We start from the raw sequence: 22,290 nt of genomic DNA, 5'->3' as shown, positions 1-22,290 counted from the left end.
AAATGAACTAAGAGTTTATAAAAATACTATATAAAAAAAACTCCATATAAAATTTTAACTACCAAAATCATCTGAAGAGTGTATAATTGATACACGGGACCGAATTTAAACACTAATCTAATATATACATGTACATGAGAAACATAACGACTGCAAAAATTATTGTACTGTCTTTGCTTAATATTTTGTTTTGCTTTGATAACTCGGTTTTGAAAATTATTTTTATATTTGTAAATAAAATAAATTATGATTTTCTAGAAATACTATATCAATTTTTTTTTAAAGGACTATATCAAAGTTTTTTTAAATGCTCCATACAACATTTCCACTACTAAAATTATTCAATGAAAGTATAATTGATACACGAGACTCAAAATTACTCACCTATTATAGTATACTAATTTTGTTACCACATAATTAGTTAAAGTTAATAACAAATGATAAAGATAAAAAATAATTATAAATTTTTTTATAGCATTATTTACTATTATATTTGTTCTCGCCGACACGCACCTCATCGCACAACAACACACATTTTGCTGCGCGGCGCAGCCGCGCTACCCGTACTGAGCACGGGTATCTCGAATAGTTAATAAGTAATTTTTAACTCATGTGATGTACTCCTACAAATATACCAATGAACACAAATAAAATTATTAGAGTTACAATATCATCATAATAAAATGAATCTTAGTATGTCTTTCAATCATATTTGAATCTTACCAAAATTTTCATTTTAGTTTTAACAGATATGAAAACATACTTTATTAAACTTATTTGCTTGCATTCAATAACTAAAAAAGTAAGTAAAATAAGTACAAGTATATTCTTCTCCACATCATCACTACTCCCTCCGTCTCATAATATTAGTCGTTTAAGGTTTTTACACACAGTTTAAGAAATGCAATAAATTAGTCAACAGATATACTATTTTTACTAAACTAACCTCACTATTTTTTATTGTAAAATCAAATTTACAAGACATATTGCTTGGAAAGAACAAAAGTCACGTGGCCACCCACTTTTCAACTTACCATCGCCAATTCTTTAATGAGTTAATTATGTTTCTAGTCCCTATAAAATAGCGACCTTGTAAGTTTAGTTCCTACTTAATTTTAATAGCATTTTTAGTCCCTATAAAAAAAATTTACTTATAATTTTAGTCCCTGCTAAAACAAAGTTTGATTAATTATCCTTAAACTCTTAAAGTTTTGAATGATTTTTTTGAGACAAGATTAGAACACTATGAAAGGTTCGTTTACTAAAATTTAGAATTTTCTGACATGAAATGAATTAAATATGAATTTTTTAAAACGACAAAAGTTAAAGATAAAAAGTAATAAAATCTGGATGTAGAAATCAAATTTTGCGATAATTTTTTGCGGACGAACTTTTAGTAATGTTCTAAACATGTCTGCAAAAAATTGTTCAAAAATTTAAGAGTTTAAGCATAAATTAAACAAATTTGAATTGAGTAGGGACTAATACTCAGTGCAGAAAAACAAAATTAAGGACTAAAAATGCTATTAAAATTAAGTAGGGACTAAACTTACAAGGTCACTATTTTATAGGGACTAAAAACATAATTAACCCTTCTTTAATATACCAACAGACATATGCTTTCTTTAATATAGCAAGAGGCAATTATTTCATCTGCTTTTCAACTTTTCTTCTACTGTCATTGTAAGACTATAAGCATATTTTTCTTTTCTCTTTCTTCCAAACCTTCATCTTCTATCTCTACTACTCCTTCAATATTTGGTTCCAACTCATTTTCTCCAACTTCTTCCTCTGCAACTTCAACAAAATCTGGATGCAACTCATTTGCTCCAACTTCTTCTGCAGCTGTCTCAAAATTTGGTTCCACTACTTCCAAAGCATGGTCTTCATCTTCTTCATCATCAACTATCTCAAAATCAAGAGAATTTTCTACTCTTTCCAAGTCATAATTTAGGTCGTCTTCTTCTTCACTATTCCAAGTCATAATTTAGCATTAAATGACGAAGGGCATATACCGATTTTTCCGGAGTACATGGCTCAAGATGTTGCATTTTTCAAAAGGCAACAGGAAGCTAAAAAGACAACAGGGGCAAAACTGGAAAAACTGGCTTAATTTCACATTGAAATTACAAAGCGTCAATAATTCTGCTAGCATTTTTTTTTAAAACGTCAATTTTTAAGAGACGGAGGGAGTATTTGAGATATTATCTTCACATTGAGTTGTTGTAAGAGTCTCTTTAAGAAAACACTTCTTGTTTTATGTAAAATCATCATCTTTAATTAAATATAATTCTTCACTTCCTCGATGTAGTGCTATCATTTCTAAAAGATGAGATGATATTCTTGTTTCTCTAAAATACAATTGTATACTTTACTTTGTTCCAATATTCGTGTTTACTAATATTGACAAGCACAAAATACCATGATATATATAATTAGCAAAATAAATTAGTGTCCACATCTGAACTAAGATATGGATGGATGGTACTTCAGGACCAATTCAAGGTGTTCCTCATTGTCCTGGGGATATTATCTTTACTCACATCAAGTGACATTATAATCCTTCTAGTACATAATCAACTAGATTTGTCCTGCCAAATTATTTTAGCATATTTGCTATATAAGTTTCTCAATGCACAAATTTCATTTAAATAATAAATTTGCAAGTTCGGGCAAATTTTGCACATCCAACTTATTTTATTTCAATCCTTTATATAATCAACAAATTTTTGGATATATTCAGGATTTCTAATGATATTTATATCATCATAAAATTGAATATAGCAAAAATTTATTTTCAAATCTTTAAATTAACAAATGATGCTATCTCAATATTTCTAATAGTATGTCTCACATAAATTAAATACTTAAGGAAGTTTCATATAATCATCTTTATCAATAGAGCCATACAAATAAATTGTAACTCATGTTTCAAATGATTTGATCCCTTCATGTAAAGGATCAAATCATACTAATTTATCATTCTAATTTTCATGACATAAGTTATTTAGATCTCTTTATTTTCACAAATACCTAATAAGTTATTGTGGAACTGAAAAAATCAATTATGTCAAACATTTTTTTTGGATTTTAATTTTCTCGTTTGGGTCATCTTTCTGGTCAACTCCTTTTCTTCCTCGAAGATTTTTATACAAATTCGATAAAAATAAAAATGATGTATATATACAAACAAACTCACAACATTTATGTTAATAACATAAAACTACAAAATATATAAAGCTATACATATGAATTTTTTTTTAAGTGTCTAAAATATCTATGTCTTCAAATCTATAACGTCCATGACACCAATGTCATTCATTTTTATTTTTTTTTAGGGAAATGTCATTCATTAAATATACACTGAATTGAAGCTAATCTGACAATGTTAACGAACAAACATCAAAATAAAGACGAAAACTATTAATAATCTATATCTATATTACTAATAAAGTGTCATTTCATAGTCACTATCAATAAGTTTAGAAAGAAACTATTTTTACTGACGATTTATAATTGAAGATATATGTATATGGAAATTCATAAAAATTATGAACTATTCTAAGCATCCTTACAATTTTGAAAATTAATTTACCTATTCAGATTCATTGAGAGGGACTATTTCCTTCTCTCTTTTTTTCTCTAGAGGTTGCCTTGTCATATGATTGCAAAAGAACGTGTATTTGCAAAAGAACTTTTTTCTTTCATATGATTGAATGATTGTTACCTTGTGATTTTTCAAATCAAACTCTTATTTACGTAGAACACAAGTAACACGAAAAATCAAACTTTCACGTTTCATTTCCATTGGGTTTGTATGTCACTAAAAGCCATTTTTTGGTGAAAGTCATTCTTCCTAAATATCACAATTTGTATACAACTTTCATGTTTCAAACATCATCTATCATTGTTATTGTTGCTTTATACCATCTATCACCATATTAGTCTAGCACCCTCCACCATTATTATTCCTCCTCTTAGCCATCCATCCATACATTCTATGCATGTATTCCTCCTTTGGCTTGTTTATTAGACAATAACGGAAACTAAAAAGAGTTTGTCCGCGTTAATTTGTTGTGCTCAGCTGGTTATGAAAAACTATTTCCTATGAACTTAGAGTAGTACCACGTTCAACCTTCAAGGTAGGTTAGAAATCAAAACCTCATTCATCATGGTATAGTTTGAATTAACTTCTAAATTGTATGAGCTTCTCAATCAAATTAAGTTGTTATTGCAAGTGTTAGTTCATTGTGCTTAGGAAGAAGTTAAATGAGTTGTTGACAAAATGGAAATGCAGAAGTTAATTTCCGATTATATGATAAACTATTCTAAAGAGCTCAGAGTTATTACAAGTTTCTTTTATTTTATTTTTCATAACCAATATTGTCTAATAAACAAGGCCAGAGCAATTTTCATCTACTTTAACAGGAAACAAGGCTTCAAACAGAGCAGATGCCTTTACAGAGTTGAACACTACTAGTTCCATTTTCTTTCTGATTGTTAAAAAAAAAAAAAAAAAATACAAAAAAACAAGGTTTCTTAAAAGAGTCTAGTCTCGGAATAAAGCGAGCAAGAACAGAAAACTAAAGCACTGTCAATCTTTTATATATAGCTTGACAACCAACTACGAGGAATACCAATACAATTGATCCTGCTAAAAAACAGAACAAATAGACACGCCAAACATTCAACAGCGACAAAACTGAAATACCAAGCTTGAAAACTCAGAAACTGAATCGTGGGCCGATCTAGCAGAATTGAAATCCCCAACCCCGCCAATTTACGGAACAGCAGACAACTCACCAGCAATTTCTCACACCAGAACTCTAATGCAACACTAGCAGTAAGACCCACTAATGCAGTCCACTAGCAAAGCAACCAATACCAAAGAAATCGACAAAAGAAAACCAACACCGAAGGGCTCAAATGCCAAGCAGTAAAGATAGCTACTTACAAAGGATAAAACATGAAACTGATGCAACACTAGCAGTCCAGCAAGAAAAATACAACGTCAAACACGCTCCAAAACACCATGAAACTGCAGCAGAACTAGAATATCAGAGCAGGACCGGAACAGCTGAAGGTCAGAAAGCCACAACTGAACAAACCCTTTCAACTTCAACCAAAATAGGCCAATACACTTTTCTTTTTGATAGCTGACTCAAGGAATTATATCTGGGCTTCGAAGATTCTGTTGAATACATAAATACATCCGGTATCTCCATCCAGGTTCAGTTTGTCCATCCTATGTAAGAACCAAAATAATCAAAGATGTATCAAAAGAAGAACCAAGAATGAGGGAAAGAAACAAATAAAGCATAACAAAACACACTTTATTTATCGGTGTTAATGTTAAAAGGCATGTAAAAAGAACTAGAGTTCATCCATAGTCTACATGCTATGTTGAATAATTTCTTAAAGCATAACTGCACATAAAAAATTATGTAGCAAAATCTTAAAGCATCTTCCATGCTGATCTGAAATCCTATGTGTAAATAAAAGGTAAAATCCTAAAGACCCAGAATAAAAAACATCTACTATACAAAACTTGAAAGTGGAGATGGTGTGTATAACATATTCTAGTTGTGTCCTCTCATCCGATGTTGTTGGAAATGGCACCGATCAGTTAAATTTCTCTCTTTCTTAACGAGAGGTTGATATATAAAAACCTTAAAATCTCCAAAAGAGATAATCCAAATTATGTCCGCAATGATGATATACAGTGCAAACGTTACAAGTATACAATTAAACTAATAATAATCGTATAGATTTTTTCTCAATATAAGCCACATGCTCAGTATACAATTAAATTAACCTAAGCAATAATAAAATAAAATAGTCACACAATTGATTATTATAAAACAACATATACAAATGAACATAAATTCAAACTCGTAAATGATGTAAGAGAAACTTACTTTCAAAAAATTGGAACTAAGCTTTCAACATAATTGTTGGCATCGTTCCAATATTTATCATTGGTAGTTCTATTATCGGCAGTAGTTCTACTTGCAATAATTTCTGTTTGCTTTGCTCTATTATCTCTCCTGTTAAAGAGAATCGTTTGGGATTCTAAGCAATAAAGTTTGCTCTTATGTAACAGCAAATCACCATCCTCAGAAAGAAATAATGGCACCAATTGAAACTCACTTCTGTCATCGTCACTAAAGTTGCCATAATCTATTAGAAGATCATGGTAACTAATTTTAAGCAATTGAGTCCAAGAATCTTCAACCCCAAATTTCTTCATTTGCCATATAACAAGATCAGTTTCCCTGTGTGAATAAGAAAAACAAAGGCAGCCTCCGAGCACACTAATAGTTGGCGCGTCAGGCGGCACTTCATCAAAACCACAGGGCATCGTGTATTGATTGTATGTCTCAGTCCCCAAATCAAGAGAAAGAATAGTAAATTGTTCAATAGTATATTTCTTAAAATTATAACAAAAGGTATTGTTGTTATGAATAGCCAACCAATTGAGAGTGCCACTCAAATACACATACTTACAATCATCACAGAGCAAACGAAAAGGAACAACAGGAAAACTTTCAATATTTCTCCAACCATCACGACCACCACCACCCAAGTTGAGAACTCTCACCTCTGGTTGTTGATTAATATTGCAGAACGCCACCACTTTATAAGTTCCGGTTGAATTATCGCATCCAAAGGCAAAGCTGGAAATGTCACGATGGTGAAAATACCTCATTTTAAATGAAGTCCTGGTGGCTGGGTTCCAAACAAAAAGCCAGTACTCAAAATCCTTCCTATACCATTCAGAATCAACATTCAAAAGAAGCAATCCATTACAGGAACCAACTATATTAGAGTACTTTCGAGTTATTGCTGGGTTTTTCAAATGATAAGAATGGGAATCGTAAAAAAAGGTGAAGGAAGGGTTTTCGAATACACGATCGATAGGGTGTCTAACGACCCTGTATTCCTCATCATTTCCCGGAATGTAGTTTTTGTGCTTCGTGATTATTGTTAAAAGTGAAGAGTTTCGTGTTTGTGATTGTGATTTTTCGAGGTGCAATTTCACAAAAGTGGGATCTGAAATTAAGGTTTTCCACGACTTACTCACACACCTGAATCGGACAAGAGATTTCACTGGAAGAAACGAAAGTACCTCGATGATGAGATCCTCTGTTAGAACCGCCGGTGACGTAGTCATTGTGATGGAAACAGCGTGATAGTTGATGGTGATGGTTTGAGTACTGAGTTGTGAAATACGATGGTGGGAAAAATAAGAAGAGTGGTGCTATTTATAGCGAAAACATTTATCCCAATCTTTCACGAACAGTCATGGATCTATTTTCTAAAAGAGCATTATTATTAATAAAAAGACAAGTTGCCAACTTGACGTGATCTCATTAGACCGAAGACTAAAAAAATAAGAATGGAAAAAAACTCGATTCATCCAATCCATATGTTGGAGTATGAGTAAGTTCAAAAGGCATAACTAGAATTACATAATGCCCGTAGCATGTGAAAAGAGTTGTCATTGATATAAGATTGCTCTTAATCTTTAATTGGTGATACCAAAACCGCAAATTAAATTAATCTTAGAAAAATACTAAATTCTTTGGAGTTGATCAAACAATACAACAATGCTCGGTAAATTATATTTATTCTTTACTATCACCTTGTTCAACTATTTATTGTCTACTACACTACACATAATCATATAGATCCATCTTTCTTCTTTACAAATAATATCAATGTTCCTCAAGAAAAATAACTTGGGCCGAATGAAACTCTTATCGATAAGATTTGTAACAAGGGTGTAGATGTAGGATGAGTGTTAGGAACTGAGTTTATTGAGAATTCATATTCTCCCAATCAGGTAGAAATTCATTAATCTCTTCAGGAAAAATATCATATTCTTGGGAAAAAAAAGAGATAATCCAAATTCTGTCCGCAATGATTTTATACAGTGCAAACGTTACAAGGAAACAACTATCCCAACAAGCTGATATAGTTGTATATACTAATAATAATCATATAGATTTTTCTCAATATAAGTCTCAGCATGCAATTAGATTAACGTAAGCAATCATAAAAGAACATTCACATTATTATAAAACATGTACAAATAAAACAACATATACAAACGAACATAAATTCAAATACATAAACAATGGACTAGAAACTTACTTTCAAAAATTTGGAACTAAGCTTTCAACATAATCCAACTCATAGTCCCAATATACACGATCACTAGTTCTATTATCAGTAGTAGTTCTATTTACAATAATTTATGTTCACTTTGCTCTATTATCTCTCCTATTATAGAGAATTGTTTCAGATTCTAGATTGCTTAGAAGTATCAGTGAACCACCATCCTCAGAAAGAAATATGGCACCAACTGAAAATAACTTATGTACGTGTCACTAAAGTTGTCATAATCTATTAGAAGATCATGGTAACTAATTTTAAGCAACAGAGTCTAAGAATCTTCAACCGCAAATTTCTTCATCTGCCATATAACAAAATCAATTTCCCTGTGCAAATAAGAAAACCAAAGGCAGACTCCCAACACACAGCGAGTTAGGCAGCACTTCAGCAAAACTTTTGAGAAGCAACGGAGAAATAGGAGAATCATAGTCTAAAATTTATCTTCAATCAAAGAACAATACAATTGCAACCAAGAACACAATTCAAATAATAAAAATTTGGGTTAATAGTGCTTTTCACCCATGTAATATAGGTCATTTCCGGTTTTCGCCTCTCTAAAATTTTCGGTTTGATTTGAATCCTTTTTTTTTGCTAAGCAGGGAGAAAGACAGACATCAAGGAGAGGCACCCCAACTAGGTTGGCACCCCGGGAAGCCTCCGTCCTATGCCCGTCAAACTCTAAAATTTTATTAAAAAAGAGGGAAAAAATATACAAGGAGAGGGGGGCTAGGCCAAAACCCTCAAAGAAAAACAAAAGAAAACATAAAAGAACGACTACTAAAATCTATAATTGGGCAAGCCAATTCTGTCTCAAAAGAAATCCATATGCAACTCCGCTGGAAGCCTGTCTAACCAAACAAACCTTGAACTCAGACATTTCAATATGCATTGGCCAGTAGCACTTTTTCTCCAATTATTATCATCACAGATGTTGAATCCTTGTAAAACTTTTTTTTTCCAGAAAACACACCTCCCCCATCCAAATCAGCAAAATCGCATATGTGGCGCTGATTTAGTATTTTTTTCATTATTTATTTTTTTTAATTGGCCACGTGTCAAAAAAATTTCCATGTCATATTTTATTTTTAAAATATTTGAAAATAAATTTTAAAAAATAAAAAAATCATAAAAATATTTAGTTTTTTTTCAAAAATTTTAAAAATCGAAAAATAATTTTTAAAACATTCAGAAAAAATATTAAAATTTTTTCCGAAATATAAAAAAACAGAAAAATAGTCATATTTTTTCCAAAAAAGTTAAAAATAAAAAAATTAGATTTTTTTCAAAAATTTTAAAATTATAAAAAAACTATTAAGATTTTTTTCGAAATTTAAAAAATTAAAAAAAATTAGAAAATATAATCAGATTTTTTTAAAATTAAAAAGATTTTTAAAAATTATGGAATTTAATTTTCAAATTGAGAACTCTGACCTCTGATGTTGTCTCTCCATCATTACAGTACGCCACCACTTTATAAGTTCCGGTTGAATTATCACATACAAAGGCATAGAGGAAATCTTGATCGGAATAACCAAAATTTTCAGATAGAGTCCTGGTGGCTGGGTTCCAAACACGAAGCCAGTGCTTCAAATCTGCATCAGCCAAAAGAACAATCCATTACACGAACCAACTATAAAAGAGCCTTTTCGAAATTCTTTGATGTTGAGATGATGAGATTGAGAATCGTGAAAACAGGTGAAGGAAGGGTTTTCGAATATACGATCAATAGGGTATCTAACGACACTGTATTCCTCTTCAAGTTCATCGTCATTTAAGTGTTCCTTCCCCGTGAATAGTGTGAACCCCGTGAATATTGTGAAGAGTGAAGAGTTTAGTTTTTGTGATTGTGATTTCTCCAGATGCAGTTTCACAAAAAAGGGATCGGAAATTAGGGTTTTCCAAGATTTGCTCACACACCTGAATTGAAGAAGAGATTTCACCGGAAGAAACGAAAGTACCTCGACGATGAGATCGTCGAAGAGGACCACCGGCGACCGAGTCATCGTTGGCTTATAGTTATGGATCGATTTGTGTACTTGCACCAAAAGTAGTAAGTAGGGTTTGTCTCTCAAAGTTGTATTTATAGCCTTTATGCGCTTGATTTATCGTGACTAATGAGGGTGTTGAGGTCTTTATGCCGAGCTCTAGAAGCTGTTTGAGGCGGCGCTCTGGGGAGGGCGCGCCCTGGGCCATAGAGCCCTTTAAAAGGGCGCCGAGGCCTCTAGGAGGATCTTTAGACCCTTTGGGAGGACTTCTAAGTCCTTAAGAAGATATTGACGGTACAATTTGATTGGTAGTGACGGTGGTGATGCCTTTGAAACGGCGGAGATGGTTGTGAGTACCGAAAGGTGAAATAGGATAACGAGATTTCTTTCTTTCTTTGGAAAATTTTAAGGGTAATAGTCACTTCGATTCCGGTGCTAACTTACTCCCATCCAAAAACATGAAGGAGTAACTTAGCAACCCTACTCCCACTTGTTTTTTACTAAAAGCTCCATTATGTCATTAATAAACACTCCCTCCGTTTCAAAATGAGTGTCGCTTTAGCCAAAAAAAATTGTTTCAAAATGAATGTCACTTTCAGTTTTCAATGCAATAATAACTTTTTCTTTTCAATTGTACCCTCCAATTAATACTCTGCACACTACTTCCAAAGTATTACTTTTAAAACTAACCAATAGTTAAGGAGGATAATTTGGTAAAATAACCATTCTCTTTCTTTTAATCATTGCATTCTTAATATGTGTGTAAACACCTAAAACGACATTCATTTTGAAACGGAGGGAGTACTACTTTAATGAAGGGGCATTATTGTATTTTGACTTGTAATGTTTTTTTTAAACAATATTTTTTTTTACCTGACGGCCACCTCGTACAAACGTTTGTTGCTTTTTTTTTTTTTTTTTTTTTCTTTTTCTCTTTCCTTCTTAAACAATAAAAAATAGCTGAACAACACATTATGTAAGCTCATAAGTTTGTTGGAAGCACTGTGTAACTAATTAGTGTATTCTTTGTTCTTTTTTTTTTTTTTAACAAAGCATTCTTTGTTAGTTTAATATGATATTTTGACAACCAATTTCTAACCACTTTTAGTGACAACCTTTTTCCTTTTTTTTATTGGACAATAACATTAGAGAGAGAAAAAAAAAGAGAATAAAAGTACAATGAGAGCATGAGAGAGAGTTGTCACAAAAGTTGTTAAAAAATGAATGTTCAAATATCATTTCTCTTAGGGTCATGTTAACATGTGCCCTAAGGGCACAAGTTAAAGATCTAAAAAAAGAAATAAAACATAAGTTTTGTATTGAAAAAATAAATTTTTAAACTTTCAAAGCATTGAATGCACAATTTCCAAAAATTAGTTTCTACAATTGGCTTCTAAACTTGTGCCCTAAGGGCACAAGTTAACATTTCCCTTTCTCTTAATTTAATGAATTGAAATTGACCATGTTAAAACATAGACTACTAACATTCATTATGCTTAATTTAATGAATTTAACAAAGCATCTTGTGTAAACCCACTTGGGCTGGCCTAGTGGTATTGGCTTGGGACCCGGGAATGTGCTCCTTCTCGAGGTCTCAGGTTCGATTCTCCCTAGTGGCAATTTAGGTGGGCTTTTCCCTAGTGTCAATTTAAGTGGACTAATTTAGCTTCTTCCAAAAAAAACAACAAAGCATCGGTGGGCTTTTCCCTAGTGGCAATTTAGGTGGGCTAATTTAGCTTCTTCCAAAAAAAACAACAAAGCATCTTGTGCTTTTGAATTTACATTTATTAGACTGTTCAAATTGCTTTTGAATATACATTTATTAGACTGTGCAAATTTAAGAAGAACAAAGTTTCGATTTTGTCACGGAATTTTAAGGTCTAATTCGTATTGAATCATGTTAAGTACTGCAGTAAAATGTAAATTTAAGGTCTTTGACTCTGTAATGCTATCATTGTGCTTTCTTAATTGATGTTAATACAAACTGGGGGTGTAATATTGTTTTTGAGGGCGATGAGTTTATGTTCCAACAAGAAACATATGTTTAATTCAACAAAAACAAAAATAAAGTGCAATTTACAAATTTATCCCTCACCTAAAATTGGTTTTATATAGATAAAAATTGGTCTTTTGGTAAAAAAACAAGTGGGAGTAGGGTTGCTAACTTACTCCTTCATGTTTTTGGGTGGAAGTAAGTTAGCAACCCTATATATATATATATATATATATATATATATATATATATATATATATATATATATATATTTATGTTCATTGAATAATTAATATATATAGCCTTCATTATAAATCAAATATATTAATTATTAAATGAACCTAAAAAAAATCTTTTCTTACATTTGAATCCATAGAAAGTAGTGGTAATATGACTAGCCGAACAAACCCTGTAACAACAAGAGAACTATTAATAATGTGTTTGTATACTACTTTAATCAATTTTTTTCTCTCTAGATGTTACCTTGTCATATGATCATATGATTGAAAAAGAACATGTTTCTTTCTTATTTCTTACGATCGTATGATTGTTACTTTGACATTTTCAAACCAAATCATATTTACGCAAAACACCAATAACACTAAAAATCAAATAACTCATTTAGGTTGGTTGGTAGTATTAATTTAGATCTGAAAGTGTGTTACTCTATAAAATTCGATTCTCCCCATGTTAACTTGGGTGGACTAGTTTAACTTCTTAAAAAAAAAACTAAAAATCAAACTTTCGCGCTCATTTCCATTTCCCATTGGGTTTGTATGTGATTAAAAGTCATTTTTCGTGAAAGTAACTCTTCTTAGACATCACAATTTGTATACAATTTTCACGTTTCAAACATCATCTATCATTGCTATTGTTGCTACCATCTTTCACCATAATAGTCTAGCACCCTCCCCCATAAAATTTCTCCTCTTCTTAGCCATCTCCTTCTATTACATTTTATGCATGCTTTCCGTTATTTTGCTGAAGTTGAAACTTTTTGTAAAACCATGATAGCTTACCATGACTCACTATGGATCCAAAACATGCACTCTGACACTCTACCATTGTCATCAAACATCCTCCACTATCAAACATGTCCCGCTCGGACTCTTGCATGCAGTGGCGGATCTTGAATTTTTTTTCCAGGGGTGCCAAATATTTGAAGAATATATATTAAACAGTTTCAAAAATTGTACATTATCGGAAATAGTTGTGGTGGTAAGATTGCCATGATTCAGGCATAGGGATGCTTGTTCAAATCCCACCAGAACCATTTTTTTGAATTAAACAAGAAAAATTCGCTTAGAATTATAAAAAGAAGGGCGCCAGGGATCGAACGCGCGACCTAAAACACTCTGGGGGGACCGCTTGACCGCTGGAACGGCAATGCATTTGTGAAATATCATGGATAATATGAAATTTATATTAAAACTGGGGGGTGCAGTGGCACCTGGGGGTCTCTAAAGAGATCCGCCCCTGCTTGCATGTGTTCTATCTTTGAATGTTGGACTTTTAAATGTTTACCAATTAATCCAAATGTCCACCACGCGGTGAACATGTTTTTCGAACAAGACTATCTCCAATTGGACGAGAGATGTATTGTGTGGAGTTTTAAGCTCTAAAGTGTAGTTTTTTGTAAAAAAAAAACATGTAACTCGCCATGATTATTTCAACTCACTATGGATCCAAAACATGCACTCTGACACTCAACCATTGTTTTTTGGGTCATGTTAACTTGTGCCCTTATGGCACATGTAAGCAACCTAAAAGTAGAAATTGTTTCTTAAATTTTGTGCATTCAATTAGTTAAAAGTCAAAAAGTTAAATTCAAATACATTAATTACAACAAAACATTTCTATTTTTACTTCTTAACTTGTGCCTTGAGGGCACAAGTTAACATTAGCCTTGTTTTTTTTTTATAAGGCAAGAAATAAGTTAGGCATCAAGGAGGCTGGAAACATCCCAACTAGGTTGGCACCCAACCGGAACTGTCATCCTCTACCGCCTACTCCATATATATTATTAAAAAAGGGGAAGAAAAAAAAAAAGATATATACATGAGAGGGGGACTAGGCCAAAACCCTCGGCAACAAAAAAAAAAGAGAAAGAAAAAGAAAACAGACAACCTAGGGAAATTGAAAATTAGGAAGGCCGTGCCGTTCCCTAAAGAAGTCTAAAGACAACGACAATGGAAGAGTATCAAACCAAATCGAGCCAACCAAACCATGGTCAATGGAAGCAAACAAGTCCGCGCAACAATTGCCTTCACGATAATGGAAGCAATTGTGCCATCTGTTGCGAGGACGAAAAGGAATCAAGGAAAAAATTTTAAAAGCCAACATCGCACTAGTAGAATCACATGCACTCACACCCAATCATTGTCACCAAACACCCTCCATTACCATATACTTCTATTACCTTAAAAAAGTATCAACATAATTGTTGTTTTCCCACTTCTAAATATATTGAAATTAATACAATCAAATAGAGAATAGTAAAACAAAACTATATTCAAACATGTTCTGCTTTGAATGTTTGACTTTTAAATGTTTACGAATTAATCCAAATGTCCACAATGTTGTGAACATGCTTCTCGAGTAAGATTATCTTCAATTGGCGAGAGATGTAAATTTACGGAATAATAAGATTATCTCCAATTGGCGAGAGATGTAAATTTACGGAATAATAAGATTATCTCTAATAATCACAAATAAATATGAAATACTTCATATCATTGCTGATTTTCAATCTATAAAAACATAATCACAAATCATGATATCAAATCTTGAAACTTCATAGCAACAAATTTCCCCTTTAAAGATGAATGTGGAGATCACTATATAGAAAGACCTTTCTCCATCCACTCACTCCAACAAAGATTTTACAAGAAATAAAATCAACAAATCGATTTAATGTTTAGTATACCTTACTTCTAGTATACCCAAAATCTGATCTCACCTCTTCATTGTAAAAATATTTTATCCCTCTTATATAACATATGGTCCACTCATTGGTCATAACAAGCCAGCCTCAAAGAGATTCCTCCGTCTCAAAGTCTCATCAACAAGCTTGAATGTCTTCTTCACAACCTTCTGGTCAAGTGCAGTGGTCCTATATATCTTAAACACGCGGTCTACGCTATCCGGAGCAGTGTTCTGGAAATATGATTCCTCAAATTTTTTCTTCACAAACCTGAAATAAAGAGTTTGTCCATGTTAATTCGTTGCGCTGTACTGCTGGTTATGAAAATCTAATTCCTATGAACTTGTAGTGGTACCACTTTCAACGTAGGTAAGAAATCATGACGTAATTTATCATGGTCTAGTATGAATTAACTTCTAACTGTATGAGCTTCTCGAGAGACTCTAGATCTAAAAACTATATGAGCTTCTCAGTCAAAATAAGTTATTGGTTTTTCACTAATAAAAAAGTAAGCATTAGTTTACAAATGCTTAGGAAGAAGTTAGATGAGCGAGTTAATGAAAAATTTCAAATGCGGAAGTTAATTTCTATTTATATGATATGCTATTCTAAAGAACTCGTAATTATTATAAGAATCTTTTATTTTATTTTTGTGAAAAGTTCATCCAAAACTGACTATGTTATATTATTATGTTACATACAAGCTTCAACATGAGTATGGGGAAGCTTGGATGGACTTATTTAAGTTTATCTGCTAGTATAAGCACTTCTGAGACTGTTTCGGATGAAAATAGCTTGTGACATGGCAATGAGCTGTTTTCAATTAATTTCCATAAACTATTCAGAATAGCTTATGAAACAGCTTATAGTATGAAAACTATTCAACTTTATTTTATCATTTGTTATAGAAATAACTTATTCATAAGCACTTATATGATAAGCCCTTGTGCTGTAAGCGCCAAATTAAGTTGTTTATCCAAACAGGGCCCAAGTCTTCAATGCTCAAGGCTATAATTCAACGCCTAAGGCTATAAATAAGTTACTTACTCGTATGCATGTTCAATCTCTTGTTTCCCGGTTGAAAGTGGCTGGTAGTCTTTGAACCACTCACATACATTAAGCGGGACCTGCACAATACAAAACATTAGACTAAAACAAAAATAGCCTCCACCATTGACAAAGTGTATGAGGTTAGGCTGGTTCTTACATCCAGGATCTTCTTCTCAAATATGTCAAACTTGTTCAAAAATAGCATGAAGGATGTTTTCTGTGTAGAAAAGAGAAAGACATGAGATAGGCCGAAATCTTAACTGTTAGTGAAGAATGGAGCTCTAAGGGAACAGAAAAAATTCCATAGGAAACTTTCCATATAATTGTCTTAGATGTTAAAGTGAAGAAAAAAAAACCTCAAAACATTGTTGCTTCAGGACCCACTCAAAAAGTTCTTTTGTCTCCATCATTCTGTTCTTGTTTTCATCCTCAAAAAGTGTTTGATCATACCTGGAAGGCAAGTGAGATGTCAACAAATTCTTCAGCTTTGCACATTTTGTAATTAAATGATGTCTTTGCCAATGATATCGAAGGGATACACGAAATAATTTGTTCCCTTAAAGTACTGGCATGAAATATTTTGAGCACTAACATGTTTTTTAATTAGTGACCAAAAGAAAAACTTTTAACTGGATTCTTTAACCTTTTGATTTGTTGCGCAATTAAATCAAAACAGATACACATGTAAGAACGCAATACATGTTTTTGAGATTTGTTAAATTCATATTAAAATAGAGTCAAATGGTAGACCATACTCGCTAATCGCAACACAGAATATTACAGCTGAAACTCCTTCAAACAGATGGATCCATTTTCTCCTCTCATTTCTCTGGCCACCGACATCAAACAGTCTATAGACTTCACCACTTTTCTTGTTTTCTCCAACAGGGCTGTCAAAATAACAAAGACATGACAATTATGTTGTTGTGCAAGGGGACAGTATAATCATAGAGTAACAAGATCACACCAACCTTCAAATAATGAAGGTGGCTAGACTCACGTGAGTAATGTAGAAAATGATTCTAATATTTTCAAAGTTGTAAATAGGATACAAACATTAATTCATTTAAATAGACTATTATAAATCTAACGGGCCTGACTAATGGGCGAAATACAGTTCTTACAAATAATTACAAAAATACATTATTTATAACAAGAGTGCACGGGATGTAAGGTTGGTTTGGTTGCTGGGGTGGAGGAGTTAAGAAGTGAAGCGATAAAAAGGTCAAAGGTTCGATCACCACGGACATCATAATACTACCAATTACAACATCCATCGTTTCAACAAAAAAAAAAAATACAAGAATAACATACACATGAAGACCGACATGCCTTGTCCTTCCTACCAGAATTTATAGAAACGATCATTTGACAAGTATATAAAACAATGAAGAAAAAACTTAAAATGTTGCTAATATTCGTAATAATCTTTTAACACTAAGATAAAACTTAATATGTTTTATTTCGTTAAGACTAAGAACACCGGCCCAAATCTTGCCAAAGAATTCAGGCAACTAGCACTCACCTGAATCATAAACTTCAAATTCAGTACATACCCAGCAACCTTAATCATAAACACACGACAAAAAGCCAGACAAAAGACAAAAGAAGAAACAATGACACGTAGAGGAAGTTTTCAACAAGAGACAAGAAACTAAACAAGATAGCAAATGCTGATCCTTTGAAACACAGCATAGAGAAGAAGGAACACTGGACCAATCCTTTATTGTCAAACTTGAAATTCGCAAGTCGGCAGGTTAACTTCTAGAATCATGTATTTAGAATACTATGTGGGATACATATCAAGTTAACTCGTTGTAAAACTCCTTTTTAGTCAGAGGACACCAGTGTTTAAAGGGTTTACTACACACAACATACTGTTTAAAGAAAGTGAATAAATGACAGGAAACTAAGTAATACCAAAGGCCAAAGGGCCATTTTTTTCGAGTAAAAAGCATATCAAGAAGAGATCAAAATGGCGACAGGAATAACCGAATAAGCGTTTCTGAGTAATTTCAGTATGACAGCTAAAGATGATCGACATGTTTACCTGAACTGAATCTCTACAACACCAGTGGTACGAACTCTTGCAAGCAACACATCCTCCTGAAATTGTATAACAGAGTGAAAGGTTTAGTAGTTGAAATCTAATAGTTGAAATCTAGATCTATTTCCTCGCTATTTAGTATGATGGACCTAACATACTTAAACCATGGAACTTTTGATATGAAATGATTTTTAAATTTCCCAAGACCCACAATGTGACAAAAGCAGGCAAATGAAAACAAGAATATGCTTTAAATTAAAATGAATGTAAAAAAGAATAGTGTGCTAAATCTTGGATACCTTTGTTGGAACATAATTAGAATCAGACAGCCTCTGCAAATTTTCCATGAAATAATGGGTACAATCTGGAACTTGGAGCTCATTACCACGGGCATATGTTTCCTACAGAAAGTATAACATGCAGTTTATACTATACATTGACTGATACCGAAAAACAACGAAGGACTAAGCAGCACAGTGAAAGTAGTAAAAGCAATCAAAGCATGACATTTAGCTACCTGAATTGCAGCATCCTTCCACAGACTCTCTATTTCTTGTGCAAGTTCCTTAGTGAGACGAGGGTAATCAAGTCTGCCTCCAATTTCTGATAACTTTTCGCCAATGTCCTGTCAGGAAAATTATGAGAGCGCATTTCGAATTAAGAAGAAAGTTCTTAAAAGTTTGGCAAAAAGCAACAGATTCCACACAAAACAAACAAACAAAAAACCTACATACAATTGGTTGCTCTACAGTTCTTTATAATAAATAGTTTTAACAGAGACAGAAGCATTGACCTACCTTATTTTCACTGGATATAACATACTTCGAAAAATCAACATCATTCTGGGCAAACTCTTTTGATCCGTCGTGAAGTAACTGTAGAAACAAGTCCAGTACATAATAAGAATGACAGTTTACAAAACCAGCTCAACCAAAACACAATTCACAGAAAACTGTAACTACAAACAGTGGACACTGCAAACACTTCATTTTTAAGAGAAAAAATAATCAACACACCCTTTCCAAGTATTGCGTACTTTTATTGTCTGATAGACATTGGCATGAATGACTGGTAGGTAGCTTTTTAGCTCTGCCTCATCAAAGCCAGTTTGAAATAAAAGTTTTATCTGCATATTACAGACAAACAAATATCAACAATCAAGTACACACACACGGTGCTAAGATACGGAGAAAATGCATTTTCTTACCTGCTTAAATATAGTGGACTTCCCCGACTCTCCAGCTCCTAAAAAAAGGGACCATTGATAAGTTTAAATAAGTGCACCATAAAAATAATAAAAGCAAGCATGAAAATGAAATATTATTGAATAAATGATTCAAGCAAATGAGTATGCAATTATTTGCAGGAACATGATAGATAACTTAAAATTAGTCATTACGATAAATAAAGAAAATCTAATCTCCTGTTTGATCAGTTATTCCAAATCCCAAAAACATGAGTATACAAATAGTTTCCTCAATCAACAATACTAAAAAAAACTCATCTGCAAAATTTTATTTGGAAAAATGGAGGCAGCAATGATCAACTCGTGACCACTTGGTCAGAAGCTTGATACCATATCAATAGCCAACTATCCCAAAAGCTCAGGCTACTAGATGAAAGCTCGTAAATGGTTTTATATCAAAAATACATATGGAAATCAAGTAACCCTCAATCGGAAGTTGAATACACTTTTCCATAGTATAGTAAAACACCTTATGCTGCAAAGATGACAGTTTTCTCCATAATGGAGACGGAAAAAAAATAACGAGAGCATTGAATGTTTGGGAACAATTCATTTCCTGCACAGACTACTTATGAACTCTCGGTATTCGGGTTGGGACTAGCTTGCAAGGTGAGGGATGTCTCCCACTTATATAATACATTGCAGGTCATTTCTCATCTAATGTGGAACTCTCATCACACACCCGTCATGTCCAAAACTGGACATCTAGATTTTTACCCGAAAGCAGGTGGTCCAATGGATCTTGGATAGGCTCTGATACCGCTTGGAATTCAGGTTATGCCTAATTCAATCCTACTAAATCGGTTTGTAAGACGGGGGATGTCTCTCACTTATAAACACATTTTCAGCTCATGTATCATCTAATGTGAGACTCTCAACATAAAAAGATAGACATTGCTTCAAAATCTGACGAGTGTCATCATTTATACATTGTAGATTCCAACATGGCAAAGTTCAACTTTATAATGTAAACACAAACCACTTAGCATATAAGACTAAGATAAAAAGACAATTGTCCAATAAAATGTACCTAGTAGTAGAAGTTTCTGAATATGCTTTTCAGCCTTTGTTTCTAACTCTATTCTTCTTTCAATTTCTGCAGTCTGTAAATGCATGTAACCTTAATCAAATATAGCACTTTCAGATTATTAAGAACTTAAAAAAGTATGTACTCAATCAAGTATAATTGACCTGTGCATTTTCTTCAGTGTTGGCATCATTATAACGGCGACTTTTGCTACAAAGTAAGCCCATTTTTTCTGCTACAAAACACAGCATAGAAGATGATTAGTCAAGCTCCAGCCGAAGTGTGTACATGAATTAGTGGGCTTGATTTCACCTAATAAGAGAACTAGCATAGCATCAGCAGCGCCAGAAAACAAAAAAAAAACATCTGCTACTTTAACTCGGCGATTATTCTCTTTTTTTTTTTTTAACTCGGTATCCGGCCCAAAGACCCAACCAACTAATCCGGGGGACCAATCCCTCAGTACACTAAGGGGGCCTAATCGAAGCCAAAGCAAAGCTCTGAACGGACTGGTCTAACACAAAAACTAAACTAAATTATTTGAAGCTATGAATGCTAAATATCTCCAAACAAAAGGAAGAAAAACAAGCCCTTTCAAATTATTCTAAAACCATAAGCATGCAAACTTAACAAAATAGTTAAACAATACACTCCAAATTGGTACCCTAACCAAATGCAAAATCACAAAAACAAAAATAAACATTAAAAAAAAGCCAAATATTATGCTAAACTGCTAACATCTCGATCTACATATGCAACTGCAAAATCAAACCCCCAAAAAAAAAAAAAAATTAAGCCAGCCCAGATAAAATTTCTCAATAAAGGATGGATCTTGAAAGAGAAATTAAGAATGCAACATAAAAAAAGTAGGTTACCTGAAAAGGGTCGTTGTTGTTAAACTAGATTTGAGTGATGAATTTGAGATGAAGCTAAAAAGCAAGTTCAGTTTTCTTCAGTAGTAAAACAGCAAACATTAACAATAATAATAACATAAAAAAACAATAAAAGTTTGTTAATTTTAAGGTGATAATAATAATAAATTAAGATTAGGATAGTAGTGCTAGTTTAGAGTTTTTGAATGTAGTGTAGGTACTAATAATGAGTACAAAAAAAAAAAAAAAACATGTATGGTGGTGGTTGTTGAAACTGGTAAAAAATGAAAAAGAATGAGGAAAATGAGGGAATGAAAAAAATGGGGTTAAAGAAAAAGAGCGCCGAAAGGTGATTCTGGTAAGGCTTGTTCTTGTTCTTGTTTGGTTTTGGTCAAAGATTGGAAAAAGACAGGAACATACATACACACAGGTAAGCAGTGCTTTGCTGTGTGAATGACAACACTTTTCTATCTATGTGTCTTGTTGGAAAAACACACACACCACCACTTGTACTTTCTTTGCACTTTTTTTTTTTTTTTTCCTTGAGCTCACACACATAATTGTGAGATTCTTTAAATTAAATTTAGTTTTGATTTAAGTTAAAAAATTTACACGAAGATGTTCAGTTTAATAATATTGATATTGTCCGGGTTGCTTCAAAAAAAAATATTGATATTGTCAATTAAACTATGTTTTATGGATGTATTTCATATTTTTCCTTCAACGAAATTCACATTTATTTGATGTAAGTATTTTTTATTCAATTTTTTTTACATTTTTAATTTAAATAGATTAAAAAGCTACATGCTTTTAGTCTTTATAAATAAATATGAGGAGGATCTCATCTTTTAGAATTATTGGCAATAGTGTGATGATTGTGAGGCTAGTAAAATTGTTGAATTTGATGTTATTTTTTTCCATATTAAAATGTGAGTTCTTTGATTCTAAAAGAATTGAATGCGACTAAAA

The 22,290-nt window shown here is 32.6% G+C and overlaps 2 protein-coding genes and 1 pseudogene across 6 annotated transcripts; all 3 read right to left on the bottom strand.

Moving 5' to 3' along the window:
• Positions 1-4,343: 4,343 nt before the first annotated feature.
• On the bottom strand, positions 4,344-7,239 carry LOC146952288 (F-box/kelch-repeat protein At3g23880-like). 2 transcript variants are annotated; one of them, XR_015005650.1, is made up of 3 exons: positions 5,919-7,239; positions 5,166-5,245; positions 4,344-5,126 (listed from the first exon to the last, which is right to left on the bottom strand). XR_015005650.1 is itself a non-coding variant. In XM_085700644.1 (2 exons), exon 1 carries the CDS (start codon positions 7,172-7,174, stop codon positions 5,921-5,923), a length of 1,254 nt encoding a protein of 417 aa, XP_085556770.1. In that variant the 5' UTR covers positions 7,175-7,236; the 3' UTR covers positions 4,344-5,245; positions 5,919-5,920. The 2 variants fall into 2 exon arrangements, 1 of the variants encoding a protein (XP_085556770.1); XM_085700644.1 differs by having other exon boundaries at positions 4,344-5,245; positions 5,919-7,236.
• Positions 7,240-9,567: 2,328 nt separating this feature from the next.
• LOC146952287 (F-box/kelch-repeat protein At3g06240-like) lies at positions 9,568-10,561 on the bottom strand (annotated as a pseudogene).
• Positions 10,562-14,868: 4,307 nt separating this feature from the next.
• LOC146952286 (G protein alpha subunit 1) lies at positions 14,869-21,891 on the bottom strand. 4 transcript variants are annotated; one of them, XM_085700725.1, is made up of 14 exons: positions 21,325-21,891; positions 20,614-20,681; positions 20,453-20,525; positions 19,384-19,421; positions 19,213-19,302; positions 18,974-19,051; positions 18,694-18,801; positions 18,476-18,577; positions 18,180-18,235; positions 16,885-17,019; positions 16,486-16,579; positions 16,287-16,346; positions 16,127-16,206; positions 14,869-15,349 (listed from the first exon to the last, which is right to left on the bottom strand). In XM_085700725.1, exons 2-14 carry the CDS (start codon positions 20,674-20,676, stop codon positions 15,172-15,174), a joined length of 1,155 nt encoding a protein of 384 aa, XP_085556851.1. In that variant the 5' UTR covers positions 20,677-20,681; positions 21,325-21,891; the 3' UTR covers positions 14,869-15,171. The 4 variants fall into 4 exon arrangements, with proteins under 4 accessions (XP_085556851.1, XP_085556857.1, XP_085556864.1 ...); XM_085700731.1 differs by having other exon boundaries at positions 20,614-20,684; positions 21,325-21,806; XM_085700738.1 differs by having other exon boundaries at positions 20,614-20,761; positions 21,325-21,784.
• Positions 21,892-22,290: the final 399 nt, after the last annotated feature.

Source organism: Medicago sativa, chromosome 1, assembly GCF_051527215.1.
Source record: "Medicago sativa cultivar Bolivia chromosome 1, Bolivia_mono, whole genome shotgun sequence".
In the NCBI taxonomy this organism is placed as follows: Eukaryota; Viridiplantae; Streptophyta; class Magnoliopsida; order Fabales; family Fabaceae; genus Medicago; species Medicago sativa.
This window is presented reverse-complemented; position numbering and strand designations above follow the sequence as displayed.